Source organism: Lonchura striata, chromosome 4 (assembly GCF_050655825.1).
Source record: "Lonchura striata isolate lonStrDom1 chromosome 4, ASM5065582v1, whole genome shotgun sequence".
NCBI lineage: Eukaryota > Metazoa > Chordata > Aves > Passeriformes > Estrildidae > Lonchura > Lonchura striata.
This window is the reverse complement of record NC_140706.1, coordinates 8,543,657-8,567,986: the sequence shown is the minus strand read 5'-3', so window position 1 is coordinate 8,567,986 and position 24,330 is coordinate 8,543,657. Positions and strand designations below refer to the sequence as shown.

The 24,330-nt window shown below is 44.7% G+C and overlaps 1 protein-coding gene across 7 annotated transcripts; it reads right to left on the bottom strand.

The window, feature by feature from the left end:
• Nucleotides 1–1,860: 1,860 nt before the first annotated feature.
• On the bottom strand, nt 1,861–21,435 carry NICOL1 (NELL2 interacting cell ontogeny regulator 1). Of its 7 annotated transcripts, XM_085578490.1 has the most exons (5): nt 14,812–15,226; nt 14,523–14,665; nt 11,582–11,756; nt 8,046–8,134; nt 1,861–4,362 (listed from the first exon to the last, which is right to left on the bottom strand). In XM_085578490.1, the coding sequence occupies exons 1-5, from the start codon at nt 14,932–14,934 to the stop codon at nt 4,344–4,346; spliced, it is 549 nt and encodes a 182-aa protein (XP_085434616.1). In that variant the 5' UTR covers nt 14,935–15,226; the 3' UTR covers nt 1,861–4,343. The 7 variants fall into 7 exon arrangements, with proteins under 7 accessions (XP_085434616.1, XP_085434618.1, XP_021391334.2 ...); XM_085578492.1 differs by lacking the exon at nt 11,582–11,756 and having other exon boundaries at nt 14,767–14,853; XM_021535659.4 differs by lacking the exon at nt 11,582–11,756 and having other exon boundaries at nt 14,812–14,853.
• Between the last annotated feature and the right edge of the window lie 2,895 nt (nt 21,436–24,330).

Genomic DNA, 24,330 nt, shown 5'->3' with positions numbered 1-24,330 from the left:
ATTGATATTAGTTTTCCACCTCTATTTAATGTTTGCTGCAAAGAACACTCTTTAAGTGAATGTTGTCTTTCTCCTTAGATGGTAAAAGCACATGCAAATTATTTTCCCCTTAATCTTTAAATCAGCAAGTACCAGTTAGCAAAAGATGCTTCCGACTCTTCTGTATCTTCTTTGGGAACAAATAGAGCACAGAGCCTCCCTGAGACTTCCCATCTTCTGCACAGCTTCAGCTGAGGAGCACAGGGGTTATTTGCAACCTCCTCTTCCATCTGCGTTTCATTGCACAGCTCTCAAAAGCAGGTCCTGGAAAGTTTGGAAATTTCACATGCTGTACTTGATGAGAGTGTGAGGATTGATCCCTTCCTTTGCACCAATGCACACAACACCTCTGGGCTCCCCTTTTCAAAGCCTGGCTCTGATGCTGCTGTGACACTTTGTCTGCAGCACTGCCCTCAGCCAGAGGGGCTGCAGCCCCTGCTAACCACGCTCAGCACGTAAATCCCTGCGAGGCTGCAGCTCTGGTTTCTCTGTCAGGAGCCCTGATTTGCCAGGAACTCAGCCAGGCTGTGAAGGGCAGGTGTGTTTTCCCCTCCACATTTGCTCCCCCGTTCTCTCATGCACTGAGTCCTGGCCAGGGAAGGACTGAGCAGAACATTGCTTTAGATAAGGGGGTCTCCATCTGCAGGCCAAGAGGGCAAAGGCAAATTGCCCCTTGCACCAGTTCCAAAGGGAAAACATCCTTTATTCTTCTTTGCCTCACAAAAGCCTCAACATCTTTAGAGCCTTTCTGCTTTTAAATTACCCTTGAACTAAACTTTGAAGTGAGCTGGGATTCCTGTTAGCCTCCTTCATCTCAGCAAGTGCTTTGACTCATGGGGGTGAGATCTGTGTGCAAAGCATGAGTCCCACTGCTACAGGAGGAGCTCTTGGGTTCCAGCCTGGGGCAGGTCAGAGGAGGGCACAGAAACTACATAGTCACTCTCAAAGGAACTACTTCCACACTTTATTTCTTTGAAACTGGGGAATGTATGTCAGATGCTCAGATCACCCAGGATTTACTGACAGACAATTCAGGATACGGAGACATAACTGGTTTCTAAATATGAGGTTTCCATCTGAAGAGGGTATTCCACAGGATTTTCAGAGTATTCCAGAGAGTCAATTCACCAGCTAGATTCAGCTAGCAATAATACTACTGAGCTTTGATGTTACCTAACAGGATTCTACATTGCAAGCCAGGTAAAATGTGTTTCCATTTCCAGAATGTAATCCAGGCATGTCTTCCTGGAGTTGTTCTGAGACTCAGTCCAAAACTACTGACTTAGAATACACACAAAATTACACCCAAAGAAGGCACTGGCTCAGGTATGAGAAGGTCTGGAGATGTGGGGATCATGACCAGGATTTCTGTCACCTTGCCTGCCCAGAGACAGCACACACTACCATGATTATGCCATTTCTCTTCCAGGGAGGACTTGGCTGTGAATTTCCCAGGCTACCACCTGCATTCCACCCTGTGTACAAACACCATGTGCCCAGGGCTATCAGCAGCAGCACTGCACCAAGAGAAGAGAAGAGAAGACACAGCTTGGCTTCAAAAGGTCATGAGAACTCTGCAGCAAAAAAAGCATTGGGTGGAAGAAAAAACTTTCTGCTTTAAGCACTCTTGCAATTAAATCCTTCTGCAAAATACATGTTTTCTTCTAGTAAGTGGAGACTCAAGGGGTTCTGAATTTCAATTAACTTCCTGAGCAAAAATAAATTAAAACTATCTAGCTCCAATTTTTCTTCATTCCATCCTGCAATTATAAGGAACTTTATCAAAACCACCATGTATAGAATAAGCAGTCCTTAAAGAAATTCACAAAGAATCATTGCTGTACCTTTATTTCAAATAAGAGTGAGTTGGATTTTATACTTCAGCAAATAAGAATATATTAATACATTTAGCCCAAAGACAAGGTCTTCTTATTTTTGTATTAAAAATATAATTGTTTTCTGTGTATTTTCCATCTAATTAACAAACAGACATTAATTAATGCATAATCACCATCAATTAGTCAAATCAGAAACAATGCACACCAAATACTATAATGCATCTTGCCCTTTTATTGTGTTGTATTATAGACAAAGAGAAGTACAGAATAATCAGTCTGGTACAACCATAAAGTTGCAGTGTCACTCTGATCCCTTTGGGAGTCAGACAACATCCACTTAATTCCACCTTTATATTGTTACAAGCTGCATATATCAAAACTCATCTGTGAGCAACCATATTTCTAAATGAAAGCATGAACAAAAAAACCCAGTTTTTGGAACAGGACTTTGCAAGGCTCTTTAGGGTACCAGCAGAATAAGCATGCACAATATCAATACCAAACCATAGATGTGCTGCCCCGTGAAAGGGGAGCTGAGCTAAACCTGAAAATTCACAGGTTCAGTGCTGGGACTCCATCTCCTGCAAAAAGCTGGCTCAAAAGCTGTGCATTACTTTGGTCCAAATATAAGTGAGAGTAAAGAAGCCAAAGGCTGGTATTTTGCAAGGAAGCTGTGTTAATCCTACTGCTTTCTTTGTACAATAAAATTTGGTCTATGATGAAAACCCCTACTGCTCTATTGCCCGGTGCCACAGCAGTGTGATGCTACCAGAAGGGAGCTGGTGCTGTGTCATGCTGCTTCTCTTGTACACAAAACAGGTCCCAAGGACCTCTAAAGGGGTTTGCTGGGATACTACAAAGGACAAAGGGGATTTCTTATTTGAAATGCAGGTTCAAGAGAGGTTTTCCTTGCTGAGAACCACATGCCTTTCAAACAACTTTGGTGAAATACATGGCAACATGCTCCTTTGTGTTACTGAGTACGATTGCACATGAAATAGTAAGTTGGCAGTGGGTCAAAGTTCCCTATTTCCCTGTGTTTGATGTTGCAGACAAAATGGGAGAGAAGCAGTTTGGAAACATACAGATAGCTTCCATCCAAACTTACTGAGCAGGCTGAGAGCAAAATATCAAAACCGCCAGCCACCTATGGAAAAAACAGACATACTGAAAAGAATTAGTAAAATTACTTTGAAAACTACTTATTTTGGTGATCCTGCTCCCATATTCTGGTTTGTATAAAAGTTTTGAGCCTGTACATCGATGCTCGAGCTGATACACAGATCTCTACTTTGGGAATGATGAAAAATGTATTGTTATCAATAGGAACTTTTCACTGGGGCCAGTTTCTGTTCTGCTTCCCAAAATAAAGGAAAAAAATGCAAACAATGAGAAAGGATTTGCTATTCTCTTTTAAAGAGTAACAAGGCACAATCTTATTATCTACTACTACTACACTGCTTAAATTGTTTTGTTGTCCCTTGTCTCCCACTGCAGCAGGAATACGAATAACATCAGCACTATAACCCACCCTGGTGGAGTGCAGAGTCCATGCAAGAGCTAAGGACCATTTTGATAGAATTTAAGTATTTCCCAAAATACAGTTTGCAAGAGACTCCTGAGCAGGCAGGCATCGTGTAGGCTCTCTGCCAAAACTCTCTGTAGAGGCCACTTTGAGTGGTTCAATCCAGCATGTGATTTGCTTAATGAAAGACACTTCTCCAGAAGATTTTGGCAGATGCAATCAGTTCAACTGCCAGGCAGTATTCATGTGATTACAAATGTTACTGATCACATTAGATACTTAATAAATCTGTCCAAAAAGATCACAGCTACTGTGTGGCTCTGAAGAAATCGAAATTGTGAGACAGATTGTTGTGTTTGCTGTGCACTGGACTATTGATACAATTGGAGAACAAATCCCTTCCTTGGACCGCCAAGCAATCAGTGATAACTATTAATTTCTATATAATAACAAGTCTGATTGTTTGTAAATGTTTATCTATGCATCATGGCAAAGTAGCTTCCTTTTCATGCTATTCTTCTATAAATACATAAAAAAAAATTGACTTCACTGGCTTTCACAGATCTATGCCAATTCACATAAGCCAAGAGGTTCACCTGAGAGTCCAAGGACAATTTTTGGCATGAAATAACCAAAAAGCAGGATGCTATCATTGCATAAAACCCAAAAGCAAGATTTCGGCACTGTTTCTTCTCCTTGCATTTCAGCTGATGCAATATCACATAGACTTATGACAAACCACAACAAAGCAAAAATAATCTGAGCTATACCTGTTTTGATAGAAATACTTTTCCTTATGGTGGGACACAACTTGCACTCTGTATCTTCCTGTAATTTACTGAACAGCATATTAAAAATGAATATATGTCCATTGGCCAAATCGCAGTGCTCATTTCAGTGTAATGCATGGAAGCAATCACACAGGCCTCTCTTTTCTGCTCTCAGGAGGAGGGTTTCTGTCTGAAAAAAAAACCAAACAAAAACCCATGAAATCAAAGAACTGAATATATTGCTTTAAAAGAGTATATAATTGATTAAATCTAATCCCTCTGCACAGCAGTAGCCAAGGTGCTCTGCTGAGTGAAAAATCATAGTAGTTAGTGCTGGTTTTCATCCAGAAAAAGAGATGAAATGAGTATATTCAAAACTGAGATGCAGGGAGAGTATTTTTATAGTTTGAATGTTTTCATTTTCACGGTTAACTTCTAGGGAGTAGGCTGTCAAAATTATTAAAGTGTCCTTTATAAGCACTGCGACAGATTCTACTTTCAACTGCACTGCTCTGAATTCCTTCGTGGTGATTGATGGCTTCCTGTTGACGATGCCTTCAGTCCTATATCATTTAATTGCACCAGACAGCAAGTGCTGAAGAGCCAGTTGTGCTCTCAGTTACACTGAGAGCTGTTTCTCTAGGACAACTCTGAGTTGAATCCAGCTGTCAGTCTAACCCAGTTGTCTGAAACTCATCTTTCAAGGCAGATCTAATTCTGAGTGTGTGGTTCCTATTTCAATCTGAGTTAAATTACTGACAGTTGCTTTATTATCAGTACTCAAGCAAAACATTGAAAACCATTTCCAATATACATAATTTAAAATTACTTGCTGTTGTATTTGGAGCTCCTTAGTGGAAAAGCATTTCCAAGCTTTTTTTCCTCTGCATACAGGGGGGAAAATAATTTTAGATCTTTAAAAATATTCAAGTATCATTTAGTTAATTGTGATAAAATAACTTAAATATTTTGTGGATTCTTGTCACATTTTTGGAGAAAAAAAAGCTGAATCTTTTGCATGGCACCATTCAGAAGCCAATTTCTCATGAGTCTCAAGATTGTTGGTGCAAGGAATTCACATCAGCAAGTGCAATTGTGACTGAAGAGAAATTTCTTCCTGAGCATATCTTGTGGTTTTCACCCTGTGGTCCCTCAAACAGTTTGAAGACTGGCTTTGAAGAGTTTCTTGAGGAGATAAAAAATTAATTTAGTGGGCTGAAATTCACTGTGAATGAGTTTCTAATGCAAAAACCCATTAGAGGTTGAAACCACTTGTTAAAAAATTATCTGAAAGCTCTGTGAAACAACCAGGTCTTCAGCCTGCTGGTGCTCCTCTGTCCTGATACCTCCTGACACATTAGACACAGCAAAGGGCTAATTAACCAAGGCATTTCCCAGAGGAGAAGCTGGGCACCCCTGTGTGGCTCCTGCTCCCCTCCTGCCTGGCTGGGCCAGCAGTCCCCCTGTCCCCCAGCAGTGCCCACTCTCTGTCATTCATTTCTCTTCTCAGACTGCCAGCTTGTGCAGGACAGGCTGTTTCAGAACAGCTTTCCCTCCCCCACAGCCCTATATCCTCCTCATCTCAAACTTTTGACATCCACCTTTGCATTAAAGAGGGCTTGTTCACATTCCTTGCCTGCTTTCACTTATCAGCTTAGAGCAACAGCAGGCACTGCTCAGCACTGCTCCCCGCTTGCACAATGAAATCCTGGATGAGTGAATGCTCCCATTGTTGGGAGCCCAGGAGAAATCATAGAATCATCTGAACATCAAACAGGCTTATTGGATTTCACAGTAATGCCAACAAGCTGCCACTGCTACCACAAACTCTGCCTGGGCGTCACTCAGGACTATTTACAGGCAGGAAGAGCAGCTCTGGGAGCACTCAATTGCAAACTGAAAGACTGTGAAAGAGAGATATCAATTACAAAAATTAATTGTGGCCTTGACGGCATTGGCTTAGAAAGTCCCTGATATGCAGGAGCAATCCTGCATGGGGCTTGCCCTTGTAGCAACAATTTCCAAGACTCAGGAGTAATTCAGCGAAGTTATTTTTGTGTCAAACTTGAGAAATTATAGCTGAGCCAAGCAACAGCAGTGGAGTAAGGATATGGAAGCTCTACCTGTCAGAGTATAGAAGGCCATAGTGTGCCATTTATAGGACCTTGGTTGCTATATTTGACTTTAATATCTCCACATCTCTCAATAATTTCTGTTTAACCAAAGCATCTCTGATAGAAAGCCCTTTGGAGTATCAATCCAAAGTCTGGGAAAGGTGTACAGTAATACAGCCTTTATTTACTAGTAGTGTTAAGTTCAATTGTCCAAGGATGGGTGATTTTACAAACAACAAGTTCTGTTTGGTTTTGTGATGCACTGCTCCTATGCCCCTTGCTCTGTAACACTGGGAGCTGTCTCAGGCCGTGCCTTGGCATGCCAGGCCTGTCCAGGTCCTCACAGAAACAGAAATTCATCTTGTGGCACCCCAGCACCAGCTCCTCCCCTTATATTCTGCCTCACCTCACCACAGCGCAGCTCTCTGGTGGGCTGCACCCTCAGTCCACTCCCCAGATAGAACAGACATCACAGACACATCTGAATAGCTCTGTGGGTGGGACTGAGGAATTGTGCTGCCTCCATTGCATTCAAAAAAATCCTTAACTTCCCAGTTGGGAAGTTAACTATACTGTTGGCAGTATAAGAACCAGCACAGCTGCAATTGCACCTGGTCTTGACATGTCATGTGCAAGTACAAAACATTTCAGTTGACCCTAATCCAAACAAGTGGAACTCTGCTATGCACAAGAAGTGCCCAGCACAGCTGCTGTAGGTAAAGATCCTCTACTGACACTTTACCACTTAAGAGTTATTTATTATTACTCAAGTGCATGGGAAACTTTTGGAATGTAACCCACACTCAGAACTTTGTCCTAATCAGGTTGCTATTGATAGCTCAAGAAAGCTGAAGTCATTCCAAGTTTATTGTGTAGGGCCTGACACGGCTGCCCAAGGTCACAAGGAAACAAAGGCAAAGCTGTATAATTGCCTTATGGTTTGAGACACATCATTGGTTTATGTCCCTTTGCTTGGCTTTGCTGGGAATGACAATTTGAGCTGAGTGTGACTGTAGAGGAGCAAGGAGCCCTCTCACCTGCCAAGAGGGATGGTCCTGCTCAAAGGAAGGAGAGGCAGAACAAGACATGCATGGAGGGGCTTTATTAGAGGGGAGAGACCTCCTGCCTCTTGCAAACTTCAGCAACAGAACCACTGTGGTAAATCCTACCCCAGCCAGTTTGCGCGTATTTACAAACCCACACTTGTATGAATTACCAAAATGGGGGGATTTAACACACCCTCATTTTGCTCACTGAGACTTTTGGAAACTATGAAGTGGCACAATCCCCTGTGTGCTGTGACAAACGCATGAAGAAATGTGCTTCCCCTTTTCTGCACAGCATCCCTCCAGGAGCAGGGGGGTGTGCGTTTCCCTTTCCTCTGCCAGCCCTGCCTGCCAGCCTTCTCTCTCCCCTGCCCAGCCAATGGTCAGCCCACAGCTTGGGAGCGGCGTTGTGAGGCAGAGAACAAATTATCTGTCTTGTCTGCCTCTCCTTTGTACATTTTCTTTCCTTTTCCCTTTGCAGAGAATGTCTGAGGTGATTCCTTGGGCTGTTATGCAAGCAGTCAGACTAGACCATCATTCCCGAACCTCTGCAGACTGTGAAAAATAACCTGTGCTTGGTGTAAACCCTTTTGCCGGGATGGGAGTGAGTCAGCAGGGATGTCAGGTCTGCTGCAGGCAGTCAGGCGGGCCTGGCCGCCGGGAGATGGAGGGGAGGGAGGGGAGGGAGGGAGAGCATCCCGCGGAACACGTACCCGCGTGTCCAGGCTGCGCGCCGTCCTCCGCAGGTCCTGCAACGCTCTCTGCATGAACTCGAACGCGTGGCAGTCAACGCAGGGCCGGCCTGCGGGGACAGCCGGGGGACATCGCTGTCACAGCGGGACACGGCGCTCAGCAGCACACGGCAGCAGCACTCGGCTGGCCAGGACACGCTCCACTCCCACCACCACACCTGCATGTGTGCCAAGCTAGGGCTGCCCGTACCTGACTCTGTGCAAATGCCAGAGGAGCACCTTGCTGCGTGCGCTTTTCTGAACGTGGCCCACGCTTGACTCTTCCTGCTGCTTCAGCCCCCAGCCCTCCCCTCCAAACCGAAATCCTTACCCCTTCTCAGATATGGGTTAATTCTCAACAGATACACTGGAAATAGCAGTTTGCAGTGGTTCAGGATCCAGACAGGCAGGTCTGTTTTCACAGGAGCTCTTACAGAGCAGCTTGGCAAGGGACAATACCAGATCTGTATTTGCTTCCTTTCACCTGCTGCTGTAATTTTTCTCTGCCAGGAATGCAAAGCATCCCACTGGCTCTGCAGCTGCTGCCAGTGTGTATGCACAGAGGGGCAGGGCAGGGAAAAGGCAGAGAGTGCAGGAGGAGGGGAGTTGACAACTAAAATGGCTCACTTCTGAACCTGGGCATTTCTGCTCTGCCAGGATTCACCCTGCACCAGTCTCTGACAGTTTGAAGTTAATGATGTGCGAGTTTTCAGAAGAAGAAATTGCAGACCCTGGAGGAGATGCCGGGAGAATGGGGAAAGATGACATTTACTGATCACAGAGCTCCCATGGTGGGGGGAGTGTTGAAATCCTTGTCCTCAGGCAGCCACCTGTGCTGCTCTAGCAAAGCAAAGAGGGTGCAGAGCTGCTGCTGAGATGGCTGGGGAGCTGCCTGGAGCCAGGGACCTGCTGAGCAGCCCTGCAGCACCCATCTGTGCCTGGCACTCTGCTGCCAGCACTGCCTTCTGAGCTGTACCTGGAGGAGGGAGCAGCCAGAGTGCTTGTCAGCCCTCACCAAGCCTCTGAGGGGTTTTATTTATTCAGGAGGAATTTTTCTCCCACCTGTCCTTCTCCATCTCCCCTCCATGCAAGTGACACCTCAGGGAGACCTGGGGATCAAGCTAGGGATTTAATTCCCAAGCTGTGAGGAGATGCGAATTCCCAGCCTCCATCACAACAGCACTGCTCACAAAGACTGCCTCTCCAGGCACAGGAGTAGTGGCAGGATGGGTTTGAGCATGCTTAAAGATACTCAACCTCCTCCTGATTTCAGTATTGCAGTAATTTAATTGTTTCCACTTCAGAGCATGAAACAGAGCCCTTAGAAAGAACCTGCATGCTCAGACTGCTGTCAGCAAATCCATCATTCGCTCAGTGTCATGCTCTGCTCCCTCCCCTCGCTCTGGTTTGCCCTGGCTCCACCTCGAGGAGGTGCTGCATGCCCTGAAGTGCTGACAAGCACCAAAATGTTCTCAAAATCAGAACCTCAAGGAGAAAAAAAAAAAAAAAAATCAGGTGATAAATTAATGTCTCCTGCTTCTGCAGTGGGGAGAAAGCACTTTTGAGGAGAGCCATGCATAATCTGTCACTGATTGTCATGCAGGAAGTCTTCCCAGGGCTTTGTGAAAGCTGTGATGGGATGGTTGGGTGGGATCATTCACTGGTATGTATGACAGCCAAGTGCTCCTGTGTGGACAGGGAGGTCCTAGTGGAATGGCATGACCATGCCAAGTGGTTATTTCACTTCTGCCAGTCCTGGGAGAGCAGCTGCCCTGATATTAAAGCATCTTCTGCCTGCCTGCATAGCTCTGGGTGTCCTGAATCAGCACCTGCAAAGCTCCTAACACAGCACTGCCCTCCAAAGTCAGAGTGCACATGCAGCCAGTTTCACCACGTAACAGCTTATTCACTCTTTAATGTCATTTCTTGGGCTGTGCTCCGTGGTGGAGGGTCCTTCTCTGGGTCTGTGGGTCAGGTCACCATCCCTGCCTGCTGGCAGCCTGTAGCCAATGGGAGATACTTGAGGAAGATAGAAGAGTAAGTGTCTAGCAATGTTCTTCTAGCCTACCAGGGGGCTGGAGGATATCCTGTGTCTGTCTGGGGTTTCTACAACTGATAAGCCCTCCATGAATTTTTCTCACATTAATTTGCACTGTTGCTTCCTGAATCCATGTAAACTTTTGTCATCTGGAACATCCTGTGGCAATGAGTTCCACAGCTCAGCTATTCACAGAGTGAACAAAATACCATTCCTGTCTGCTCTGAAGTTGACATTGCTGCTTTCATTTCCTGCCTCTAATTTTTGCAGTGGAAGAGACAGTTATTAAATAATCACCACCTTTGTCCCACTTATGACTTTGATGTTCTCCATCACTCTCTGCCTTGGTCTGCTTTCCAGAATGAAGAGCTGAGCTGCTAAGCTAACTTATCTAGATGGATTTGATCTCTCTTCATGCCCACAATATTTTCAGCAATGGTGCCCATGGAGACATTTCCCCAACAGAAATATGTCTAAGCAGCTGTTTTGCCAAAAAAAAAAAAAAAATCCAAATATGTGTTATTGCCAATAGGAGCAATCCCACTGTGCTTTCTGTCCTTGGTTATGGCATCTCACACTTCCACTTGCTCACAGCAGGAGTGACAATGCAGCTCCTCCATCAGCTGGATCACTGACTTTTCCCTCAGAGCAGATCCTGAATGCCCAAATTCTGGGGCCAGGACAAGAAACAGTGCAAGAAGAGGAGAACAGGTTATGGAGAGGAGAAGGGAAGAGGCAGCACAGGCTTACATCAGCTTAAAGCAGTCATGAAACCAAATCTTAAGTCACATAACAGCGAAGTATAGCAGAGTGCTATTAATTCCTTGCTGACAGCTGGAAACAGACTATCATTCATAGGGAGACTTAACAGGTCTGTGGATTAACATAATGAGAATTACCAAGAGTCAGCTATAACTCTTAAAATGGGTCCTGTCAGCACAAAGACTGTATGTGTCTTTGTGTTTTGGGAGAAGTGGGGGAAGAGAAAAAATATGTTTCTTGGCTTCTTCTTGGGGAAGATCTGGGACTGAAAGCACTGTGTAAGTCTAATTTACTTTCTCTTGCATACACTTGGTGTTTATTCTTTGTATTTCATGCACCTTGCCTAATGAAAACAGGCTGACCAGCTTCTGGTCTTCACATCCCATATTTTAGCTTTCACAGTGGGTGATCTGGGCTATAAATGCAATGGGAGGTTGGGGAAATAACTTTTTTTTGTTCCCTAGTGGTTTGCAGAAAATTTAAAGAAAATAATCTATGAGTATTAGCAGCACCACTTCAAACTTGAACAGTGTTTTGCATATGCTAAGTGCTGTGAATAAAGTATAAGGACACAATTAATCACTGCTAATTAGAATGATGCATAAAGAGCTGTGCCTGGCTGTGTGACTGGCAGGGAGCAGGGGATGGTGTCTGAGGCAGGTCTCAGTGCCTCACACAGGACAGGATCTCTGCACTGCTGAAGAGATCTGTGACTCACTCTCATGCTCCTCTCCTGTGACTTCTGCACCTCCCACACGGTGGGGAGCATTGCTGCCGCTGTCCTGCTCACGATGCTGCAGCAGGGACACAGTCCCCCTGCCGGGTGGGGAGAGGCTCTGTGCTCCATGCGGGAATGCCGCGCTAAGGGCGTGCTGCCAGTGCCATTCACACACCTGGGGACAGAGAAAAGCATCGAGCACTGCTCTGCCCTGCAGGAGGACACTAAATATGGCCATGTCCATCCTACATCCCTGTTGGGAACATGCACTGGAGACTCCTTTCCCCTCGGGGCCACCCAGAGTCCCACAGGCAGCAGTAAGGATGTAAGTGCCAGCCACAGGGACAGTGTGTGCTCGTGCTGTGCCCTCTGAAAGGGGCAGTGCCCACGGGGATCAGCTCCTTAGCAGATGTAGCCACTGGAGCATCAAGAACGAAAGGATCCAGGAGTGTCTGTGCCAGATCACACCAAAGTGAGGGCCTGACCCAGTGTCCAGTCTCCCATTATCTACATCTCTGGAGGAATATTGAAAGTCTGGGAGCATTCCCAAGCCTCAAGGGCATGGGATAGCTCCACTCTGGAACAGTCAGCTCTGTCTTCCAGACAATTGGCCTCCTATCATGGACACAAGTGTGCCAGGCTCCATCCTAGCAGGTTACTGGTACAGCCAGGTCCCCGTGCCAGGGCATTCCTGGGCACTGTTATAGGTGAGACCTTCATGGCAACAATGGGTGCCTTGGAAAAGCATGAGAACAGGACAAGTCTGGAGGGATGCATTCCCAAAGACCCTGCCAGGTCTCAGGAATATGCTGAGCCAGAAGAAATGCCACTGTATCTAACAGCCCTTTCTAGGATTTTTTTTCCCTTGAATTTAACCAACTGGTTCTGCAACCTCACAGGAACATTCAGTATCCACAATGTCCTAAGGGAAGAGTTTCACAGGTTAACCAGCAGGAAGAGTTTCATCAGGTTAACTTGACAGGCAAAAGAAAGTGTCTGGAGCACTTAGCAGCTATGCAACACTCTCCAAACAAGTGGCTGATGACGAGTATCAGGAGTTCTTGTGGCTTTAAAACTCTGTCCCTGCAGCAGCCCAAAACAATTTTCAATTCACTGATCAGCTGACAGCTCCTGGCCTGGTCTCAGACAGAAAGAGCATTTTGCTTTTGTAGCAGTGCTCACAGCCTCTGTTCCTTGGGATGGGGCCATGTTAGCACTGCCACAGAAACTCTCTGACCTGCCCTTCACTCCACACTCTTACGTTCAGGAGTAAGACAAGAGAAGGAATCTTCCTCAGGGGCTGTTCAGGGGACTCCATAGCCCCATTAGAGGGTGGTAACAAGATGGTAAAAAGACTCCTTGATACTGTAGGAAGGATGGGACAGTCTTTTTTGTGGGGCCTGTTGTGACAGGTCAAGGGGTAATGGTTTTGAAATAAAAGAGGGTCCATTTAAATTAGTTAAGGAAGAAGTTTTTTACAGTGAGAGTGGTGAGGGACTGGCATGGGCTGCCCAGAGAGGTGGTAGAAGCCCCATCCCAGGAAATGTTTAAGGTCAGGTTGAACTTGACTCTGAGCAACCTGACCAAGTTGAAGATGTCCCTGCCCATGGCAGGGGGTTGGACTAGATGAGCTCTAAAGGGCCCTTCCCACTTTCTATGGTTTTATAATTCTGTGAGACTTGGGTCAGAAATCCTAGCCAAGAGTTTTGTTCTACAGCTCAAATGGGAGTTTTCACTACACAAGTAGAACAAGAAACCTTTGTATACATTTTCCCAAATGTGTCAACTTGCCTGTGCTGACACAGAGAGTACATACAATTTATTTTCCAAGCCTGATTTTCTCTTTGAGGAGATAAAATGGACTACTTATCACAAAACCCGTTAGAATTAATGAATTCCTAGGAAACAGACACACAAAATAGCAGTGAGATCTGGTTTAGAACTGACCAAAACTTAGCCCTAATAAAAAAAAAAGAATGGAAGAAGAAGGAAATTCAACATCTAAGTTCCATTAGTTCCATCTAATGGAATTAATTGAGAATAAAATGCAGTGACTAAATAAGACTTCATATTAAATATTTTGATAATCATATAAAAAGATAGCTGTGATACAAGGTAAGCATGACTAAGAACTAGAGATTTGTTTTTATGCAATTATCTTTCTTTGTTGTTTTGTGTTTTTTTTCCCCTGAGGACATTTTATGTTTCTAATGAGTGTCTATTTCCCACTTGCTGTCACCAAGAGAACATTGACTCCATTCTCTAATAACTTTGAACTATTGTCTCATTTTGGAGCTGAGAGAGTTTAGAGACTTACTGAAAATGACAGAGGAGGCTCATATAGAGCTGTCATCCAAATTCAAGAGCTCCCAGCTCTGTGGTGTGCTCAATCCAGTCGGTCATATTTATTTATTTTTTAGGTTTGCAGGATTTCAGAAATTTATGTTTGCTTTCCAAATGTACTGTTTGGGTAAACAATCCCTGTGTTGATTTGTAGCAGCTACAAGAAAGTTGAACTTGACCTATTGTTCCAACCAAATACTAAAATAAACAAGATGCAATGCCCCAGCAGAAATGCAGACATTTTCTTCTAACAATTCTCAGAGTAGTAAGGACATCATAGGTATTGTGGCAAATCCGTGGTTATCAATTAAAATTATCTATTTTAATGAAACTCTCAAGAAGCAGATCTAAAAGACCTACAAACAAAGAGCATGAGCACAAGTTCAAATGAAAATTAGGAGTATGCAGTTAGCATTTTTTTTCCTTAAATAACTACTGATCCTTTGCTTGCACGCTGCTGCTGTGGCGTTGTTTTCACGTGCTTTGCTGCCGTGGCACAAACCCATCATCAGTCCCTCGTTAACCCGGCTCCCCCAGAGCAGAGGGGTGCTGGGGCCGGCGGGGGAGGGCAGCAGGGCAGGGGGCAGCAGGTACCTACGTTCTGCGGGGATGGCACCGCCGGGGTCCCGGCCGGCGCCCACGAGCAGGCCGAGCAGCGACAGGAGCAGCATCCCCACGCGCGCCTCGCTCCAGGGCGGCAGCGCCATCGCTCTCATCGGCAATTCCAGCGGTCTTCCCCGCCTGCAACGAGGAGAAGCGGTGAGCACCCGGCAGCCTGCTCCCTGCACGCTCCTCACAAGGGGCTGGAGGAGATGCGGTAAGCCCAGAGCCCGCGCACGCACAGCCCGCTCGCACGCAGCGCTGCCCCAGCAGCGGCTCGCCCGTACCTGAGCCTGGTCCTCGCCGTGCCAAACCCTCGGAGCAGCTCTGGGGAGCAGGCACGGCTCCAGCAGCCCCTGGGAGCATGCGCCCCTCCAGCATCCCCCTTCCCTGACTGGGGTCATTGCCATGGAGATTTGCTATAGCAACACGGAAAAATTGGAGCTGCCGAGCGGAGAAGAAGATTTAAAGGGACCACGGTGTGATGGATGGTCACTGCTGCGCTCTTCCTCTGCTCCCAAAGGACGTGGCATCTCCTCAGCAGACACTGGCTGCTGCCACCCGCGTAAGAGGGTTTTGGGCAATTTTTGTGTTTGCTGCTGTGATTCCCGAAGGGACTGTGCTGAAATACACAGCTCTCATCCCTTGCTTCAGCTGTAATTCACTTAAAGTGAGATTTCATTCTGCGAGGCATCAAATGAGAGAAAAACTCAGAAGTTTGCTTGGATAGATGAAGTTGCAGGGCCTGCTGATGGTACCCTGTATTTTGAGGAAGAGTCCATTATGGTCTTTGTTTAACTACAATAAAAATGAGGCCTTGGGGACAACAGCACCCCTGGCACGTGGACCAACCACAAAAACAGATCCTGCACAGCATCACATTAGGGTAACCATGATAAGAACCCAGCCAAAACCTACACACTGCATAAGTTTAAGGATGCTCTCTTCAAGCTCAACTTTTGATCTGGGATCTTTATTTATTTGTTTATTTCTTTATCTATTTATTGTGTCCTGACAAAGTTAAAGCAGGAAGCTTCCTGGACAGGTATTCTGTGTAAACACCAAGCATTCAGACAGGGGAGGTGATACCTTTTGGAAAAGAGAAAGAGGTGCTCTAACACCTACCTGCTTGCCCCAGAGCATGATTAAAGGCTCATTTTGCAACATAACTGTTCAATTCATGGCTCTGTTGCTCTCACAGAAGGACTCTCCATCTCCTCTCACCAAGGAGAGGCTCCAGCCTTCCTGGCTTCTACAGAATAGCCACCCGGCCAAGCTGTGGAAGGATCAGTCTCTCAGACACAGATATAGTTTATCCTTGACTTTCTTCAGCCCTAGAGACTCTCACCAGCACTGCCCTCTGCTTCTATTTCACTTGTTCCTGTGACTTCTTCAGAATCACCTCTTACAGCCCTGCCTTCAGTGCTTATCCTTTTGGATCAGGTTAGTTTAAAAGTCCTCTCTAAGGACTTTCTGACAAAGTGGACATGCTCTCTTGCTAGGGGGCAGCCCAGAGTTATGGAAGTAATTCCCACAAGAATGACACACTGGCAAATTTTTAACCCACAGTGCAACTGAAATTCAAATTCCTTTGCATGGAAGGTCCAGAAAAAGGTCTCAGTCACTGGGATCTTCATCAGGTGAGTCTGGGCACACATATCCACCAAAATGTCTCCACTGGCTTTATGAGAAGCTGAGACTCCTAATCCAAGCTCTGCTGCTGGATGCCTGGAGTGAAGCTGTGTGAGATGGACCAGTTTTACATTGTTTGTCTCATCCCAGGCCTCCCTGGCCTGTTAAAGGAGCAGCTCCACAAGAGCCAGGGCATGAACAAACATTATAGAGCTTGACTGTGCAGTCATCTAGAGCTGATCACACTGTCTAGCCATGATCTTCAGTTTCAAATAACATCAAATGGAAATTCTGGCACAAAATCCAAACCCTCACACTTCCATTCACCCTGGTATATGGGTTTCTTTCCTGTACCCTCGTTATGGTCCCATAGCTATAACCTACTTTTCATACATGAGTTTCAAGAAAGGGACAGGAAGGAATTACCTACAGGTGCAATAACCTTTGATGAGGTAGAAAGCAATGTTTGTTCTAATATTTTTTCAAGCTATCAATGTAGTCTTTTCTAAAATTATAACTACTGTGATATCTGCAGTAGGGCATTCTGTATCCACCACCTAAAGGGGTACAAGGGGAGTAAAATAAGGAAGACAAAACCCAAGGGAAGAGTTTCTTCCCTGTTCAGCAGAAGAGGAAAGTTAATCAAGTTGATGCCTTGAAAAGTGGTACAGAGCTAAGCATCTCTTTTATATACCAATGAAAATAAGGCAAGCTAGCTAGCATCACACAACTAATACCACTGAAAATGTTTTAGGGAAAAGCATTTAGCAGAAATTTACTTTGTTTACTGATGTCTGTAGGTTTGTGATAGTCCATTTTCTACGTTTTGATCTGCCTGAAGCTCTCTTTACTAAGGGCTATCACTAGACATACCACAGGAGATTGAAAGAAGAACCTACAACAGCCACCATTGGCAATTACTGCTGAGAGCTCAGGGAAGATGTGACTTATGCCAGTCTTGGAAAAGGATAAGTGAAGTGGCTTTGTTTAAAATGAGGAAGAGAACTGAAAAACTACACACAAACCAATTTACCATCCACCCCGAGAATGTTTTTGAAGCAATAATCCCACCAACATTTTGTAAGTGTTTGAAAAACAATAACTGGAATTGCAAATAAGAGCTATTTGTCAAGAATCAAGCCAAGCTAGTTTAGTGCCCTTTTGTGACAGGGTAACAGACCTTGCAGATAAGGAAAGCCAAATTTAATCAATTTCAGGGCTGTGTCACACAGCATTGTCAGAAGCAAACTAAAGAAAACCTTTGAGGCCAGCAAAACTGGCTGGGTCAGTGCTGGGAGTTAGCAGTGGGTCACTGTCCCCATGGGGAGATGTATCACATCAGGACTGCAAAGACTCAGATCAGGGGTTACTCAGCATTTCATAAAACAACTGGATAATTCATAAGCAAAGTGGTTATTAAAGATGTAACATCAGCCTGGAGGTTATAAGCAAGCCTGGGGGAGAGGACTAGAATTCTAAACCAGACAGACAAGCTAGTAAAAATGGTCTAAAAATCAAATGAACTTTTATAAAAATGAGAACGAGGTGCTGCACTTCATCAGGATTGATCAACAGCTCATATTTGGGATGGGGAATGGCCCATTAAGTGGCATTTGTGTGGTAAAGCTAGGGAGTCACGAGATGAAATTGGTTTATAATATTCTGTCATTCCCCCCAAAAATACAATTATACTGGGACATACAAAAAATAAGAGCAAGAGCTTAGGCTGACTTCAGCACAAGGCCTGAGTTGCAGTGCTGGGTCTGGTTTGGTCATTGCAGTACTAGGAACTGTCAGATACACCAATAGCAGCAGAAATAACCACATTTATATGGCATCCAGGAAGCACAGCCAAAGCCCCTGGAAAACTTAATAATAATGAGGATGGCACTGGGATGGATTTCCTGCAGAAGACAGGGGAATATTTAAGCCTGCAGGTATAAATTAGACATCACTTGGGAATAGCATTGGGATAGTGGCCCTGCATAAAGACAAGGGAAGAACTGAGCAATTTCTTATTGATACTTTTCCCTTTCCCTTCTCTCCTAATTCTGTGATTAAGAATAATTTTGTTCCCCAGGCAGTCACTCCAGTTCTCTGTGTTGTAATTCCAGCACAAACACAGATACCCCTGAGAGAAATTCATTGCCCTTGTGCAGCATCTGAAATTCAGACTAATCATTTCTCCTTCTTCAGTTATCAGAGCAAAGGAAATGTTTTTTTCTCATTTAAACAAGCATGAAGTCAGAACATTCCCATTCTGGGATGGGTCACTGATAAGGCAATTCAGAGACATTTGGCTGCAGGGCAGCTGGCAGGGCCCACAGTTTCTTAATCTGCCTTTAAACAAGTAAACCACAACCTTGCCAATAAATTGAGAGGTGAGAGGCTGGTGCACTATTTGACATTTTAGCCCATAAACAGAATAAATTATATTGTCTTTTTTTTCTGACAGCCTTCTCAAGCCTGAGAAGGACTGAAAATAAAATTACCTTATACTTACCTTCTCCCTCATGCTACGAGAGAATGATTCACCTTTGCTTGATGGCTCAGGATTTTCCTTAAACACTAAGTCAGAGGTTTGGCAAGGGGTAAAATCTCCCTCGTGAAATGATCAATTTGTTCTTGGCATCATTGCTTGACAAGTTCCTTATTTTAGAACTTCCTGGAAAACCCTTCAAGAGTCTGACCACAAGCTGAAGCTTGGTCAGACTGCAAGGCTTTGAGACACTGAAGCTGTCCCAACAAAGTTCACGTGACACTGCCAAACAGGGATGTGGCTGCAAACAGGGAGTGTGATGGAGACTTAGCACCAAGATCCTCCAGCGTGGGAACAAGTCCACTCCAAGAGGCCTCTTTCACCACAGTGTGAGATGTGGGAAAGCAGCCAGGCTTGATCAGCTCTCCAAAAATCAATTAAAGCCAAGTGTGACAAGCATCTTTAAACACTTTCAAAAGCTTAGAACACTTTCAGCTATGCAGGAGGGGTTGTGTCATGCTGTTGTGAAATTAAGGTCAGTACTGACTTTTGGTTCCAAGAAAAAGTAAGAACCACTGGCCAAATACCATATTTCCTAGCTTATTTGTGAGGTTTCCACTGGACTGCTGGAAATCCAGCAGGCATCAGTGTGCTGGACATGAGATCAATTTACAGCATAGGCAAGGGCTGTGTGCTCTGAATGCAACCAGGGATGAAGCTGAAGTATTTCCCTTGCAATTGCCAATCTTATCCATGTCTAAGAAGACATAGGCGTGTCATTATTTACTTGCTTGCCTTGTGTGTAAAAATCCTTCCTTGAATTTCTGTGTTTGGGAAGAAGCTGTTGGTTGATATTTTAAGTGCTGGGATTTGGGCAGGTTATTCCATAGCTACCAAAACTGGAGTGCCTAAAGACTGGCAGCTCTCTGCACAGCCTGTCTGTGCTTACAGAAAGGGCAGGTGGGGAGGGTTTATCATAGCTTAGGAAAACTATTGACTTCCTAGGATGTGGTGTAAAACTGTACATAAAACAAATGTGCAACATACCAGCTGTCAAAAGGCATTTAAACATTGTTCAGGTCCTGCTTCGGTGCAAGCCCAAATTGTGGAATTGTGCATTAGTTAAATTTAGTGCTGTTGGCTGAAACCAGACACGGTTCACAGGCTGCATGCTGTGTCACAGTGTATATATAGTTCAGGATGAATGCAAGAGCTGCTTAGGCAAGAAGCCTTGTGGAACAAATTTAGTGCATGGATGAAGTTCTGCTCTTTAACCGAGGAAAAAAAATAGCCCACAATGCCCAGAACTTTAGGAGACAGTTTTAGGACTGCAGATGACCCCCATGAAAGCCTGGACTTTAGGCAGTCACAAATATTGGTAACTCCTGGGCTTTGTCCTGGAGTTTGTGTCTCTCCCCAGACCCCATATTAAACTCAAATTGCCAGGTGAAACTGCATGCTCATCTTTATAGGTTGCAGTCAAAAGATTCATAGATACAACCTCACTAAACCTGTGGACTTTAAAGCCTGCTGGAATTAATGCTAAGGAAGATGCTAAATTTAATCTGGTTCAGTGCAGGAGCCACACAAAATAACAGATTTTGTTAGCCATAGTTGCCTAAATCAACTTCACAAAAGTAAGTGCAGATTAGTATTAAAGGCTACTTTCTGTTAGCAGATCTGTCCGTTAATTTGGACAAGATGAAGCTCTCTTATAAAGAAACGTTCCTACACTTTCTATTTTGTAGAAAACTCTCATAGATTAATATCCTTATATAGATCAAAATGTCATGTTATAAACACTTTAAGCACTTAAAGCTAGATAGTTGCTGTGTTTTTCTCTTTAACAATTCATATGGGTCCCTAACTGCACAAAAATCCCTGTGCTGGGATTCCTTCATTTGTGCCTCTGTGTTGCCCACATTTTCTGCCTGCGTTGCTTTTGCATAGCCAAATACTTTATAGACTTTAGAAATAAAATAAAAGAATTGGGTAAAAATAAAGTTTTAAAAGAAAAGCATCAATTCTTAGAAACCATCTAACAATTAGATGTAGCTTGGGGCTGAGGCTACCATTCTGTTTGCCTGAGCGTGAACATTAAGTGCAGCTATTAATGCACACACAGAGAATATTCAGATCCCTCCACATCTAAACAAGAAATGGAACATTGTTCTCCCTTGAAATCTGCATCCTTCTTATTCTGTGGAATGGTCTAACTTGCATCACCAGTCTTTCCAGCTGATTTGGACTCTCAAAGAAAAGTGAAGATATGAAGAATAATGGGAGGGTTGCCAGTCCTGCCCCATTTTTAGACTCTCTTGACAAAGAGAACAATCTATAGTTTTGTCACTTAAATTTTTCAGAAAAGTGCAGTGTCACTTGCTTTGATTTAAACAGCAAAAGGTGCTCAAGGCTAATGAAGACAAGCTGATGTCTTAGCAGGTTTTCAGAAAGTTCATGGTTCAGAGCAGGAATCAAATGATGACAGCCCTGACTGGAAGGAAAACTGCAAGCAGATCAATGTAAGAATAAAATATCTGCAGATATTTGCATTTCTTCTCTCATGGCATCCATGCCTGGAACTCTTGTTCTTACGTTTTAAGTCACTTTTTAAACTCCAGGTGTTTAGAGGTCATGAAAATATCATCTCTGCCACTTCCCAACTCTACAAAGCCACAGCTGGAGCAGCAAGATGGAGTTGGAAGGTTAAGGAATATCTACATGGAGATTAAACTGCAAACACATATAAATGAATTCTATGCTTGAAACTGGAGCAACAGGCCAAAATGTTTTACATTGTGATTTTTATTTAATAAGCTGACAATACCTGAAAGTGTGATGGGCACCTGAAAGTACAATTGACATAATTTCTCTGCCCCAGACAGCTTTCAGTGCAGTCACAAAGCAAGAGGCACCACGTAATATAGAACAGGGAATAAAACAGGACAGGGTTTACAGCTAGAAGGATTCATGAGTGTTCTGATGAGCACATTATATTTGTGTGCAACAGTTTGGATTTAACAGGAACCTTTTGAATTTTGAGGATTAAAAAATGCACATCTTGTAGGAGGCACAGCAGCAGATTTCCAGCACCTGGAACTCACAGTAGGTCAAGAGCATCACTCTCATGTTTGCTCTGATCCTGCCTCCAGCAGGTTTTGTTCAATGCATCCCACTGCTGGTTTGCAAAAGGACAGCAAACAGCCATTCTCTGGTCACTTATGGTTTATAAGCTTCTGTCACCCTCTTCAGCCATCTCTTGACTAGACTGAAGGTTCCCAGTCTGTACACTGCTTCTGTTTATCCTAGCTCCTTTGTCAGCACTTCATATGGTTCTGCTGTATTCTTTTTCTCTATAAGAATGGTCTTGAGTCATGCCTCTCTGTCATATTAAACCTGATTTTACATACTCAGAGTCTCCAAAAGTTTCCATTTGCACTTGCCCAGAACAGATAATCTAGTTGTTGGGTGCAATTCCCACACCTCCCTGCCGATGCTTTTTCAGCACTGGTGGCATATTTGCTGCTCTCCTGTCATTTGGGTGGTTTTGAACAAGAATTAATACAGAACAGCAATTGAATTAAAAGAGAATAGGTAAGGTGAACTTCAAAAGAGCATGCAAAAATCTCCACTAGGAAAATCCTGCTTGTATTGGAGCTTCTTCAGACTGAAAGGAACCTTAAGTTTTTCAGATTCTGAGGAAGAAAATGAGAAAGTTATTCCCCTTTCCCCATGTATCCCCATCCTGGCTGGATAAACAGCCCAATTCTGTCCCGTGTTTCACTTTCCCAGTTCCAACAAAGTGAATCATGAAGTAGAGGTGCAGCAAAATGACTGAAGGAATTCCAAATGGTCAGGTTTTCTTTTGTTCAAGCCAATGTCTGAGCAATCACCAAGGGAAACATTCATTAAAATCTATAGGTGTTTCCATCTGGCAAACATGGCTGGGTTCTTGTCCACACCTGTAACAAGCCAGTGAGATTATGCCAGGCTGGGGGACAGCCCACAGAATAATTCATCTGAAACTGAGCTGTTCTGGGACTTTTTCCAAGATCTGCAACAGGAATGTTAATTTTTAGGTAAAAAGGGGTCCTTCCATACAATGTCTTCCCTGCACAGGCAAGTTCCTCTTCCCTGGGAATGAGATGCTGATGTTGCTCACACCATAGTCACTCACCCCATGGTAAATTGGTGTCACTCATTGCTCTGGCAGTGCTGCCAGCTGGACTAAAGGGGCTGCTGACCCGAGGAGTGTCAGCCTCACCAGCCTCACCTGCAGAGGCACCAGACTGAGGGGCCTGGAGTGCCCTGAGAAATCCCTGGGATTAGGGGGAGGGCAGTGCCAGAATGGAAGAGGGAACTGAGGTTGAAAGGGAAAAGAGAGAAGACAGGTTCAGAGCAAAGCAGGGGAACAAAGCCAAGCTAGAACAAGATGGGGACAAGCCAAGTGCAGCAAAAGCCAAGGAGCTCTGAGAAGCAATTGTGCTGCAGCCAGGGCAGGACGAAGCCCTCCAAAGGAGGCTTTGCTCCCAGAAATGCTGAGAGTGCTGTGCCATGGATAAGGACTGCTGCCCCTTCCCCCTCTCTGGGAGGGGAGCTGCAGGTGAGGCTTGCACTGACTGACTTTGCCAAGCAGCCCAAAATGAGCAGTGCCAGTGCTCCCATGCTGTGTGAATGGACTTTGTGACAAACACAGCACAGCTGCTCCCTGAGGGAATGTGGGACAATATCATCAGCATCCACTCTCCCATTCAGACTGGGCTTCTGTGCTGGCCTGTGTCCTGTCACACACAGAAGGGCATACTGCACTTCTCAGTGTACAGGGATTGGTTTTCCCAGCTCTGGACAGGTTTGGGAAGGCACTCAGGTCCCTGTGGTGTTCCCCTGCTCCCCCAGCTGCTGTTACCATACCTACAGCTGCAGAGCAGTAGTTGTGCTTCCTCTCCCATCCATTTCCAGCAAAGTCACACCAATTTCTTTACAGAAGCACAGCCACAGGCAGGAACTTTCTTCCAAATTCAGCTGAAGAGAGTTTTACCTTCAGATGTCCCACCCATTCCCAAGTCAAGTCTCAATGTTGGAATAATTTGAGACAGCTCTAAATCACATCAGACAAATGCCAAGCACCTCCTCACAGCACTCAGCCTATTTCAGACTTGTGTGTGGACACAGTATCTTACAATAAAGGGGGAGAGGTGAGGATGAAACAATCTCAGCTTTCAGGTACAACAGTTGTAGGATGGACTTAATATGTGTGATATAATCTCTGTGTTTCACTTGAAGCAAAATAAAGCACAAGTCTCACAAAGAAACTTCCTGGCACTGCACAGAGCTGTCCTTCAATGTGATGCTGAGCAGTTGCAGGTGGCAGCATTTGGCACAGCTGGAACTGGCCAGGCTGCCTAGTCATACCCTGATTCTCCTTTTTATGCTGTCCATTTGACCTGTTAAAATAAAGGTAGTCAGAAATTCACTAGGTGTGTGAATGGGGTGTTCAGGGAAGGAGGGGAAGAACCAAACATTTTAATTAAAGAACACAATACTCTTCTGCAGGACAACAGAGGGCTCAGCAGTGAGATTTAAACTGTTTTGGCCCAAGGGCAGCAGATGTGTAGCTCCTCATGACACACACCCCATTACAGCTGACAGAACTACAACGTGCCTGAAGGTGGGACAGCACAGACAACAAACAGAA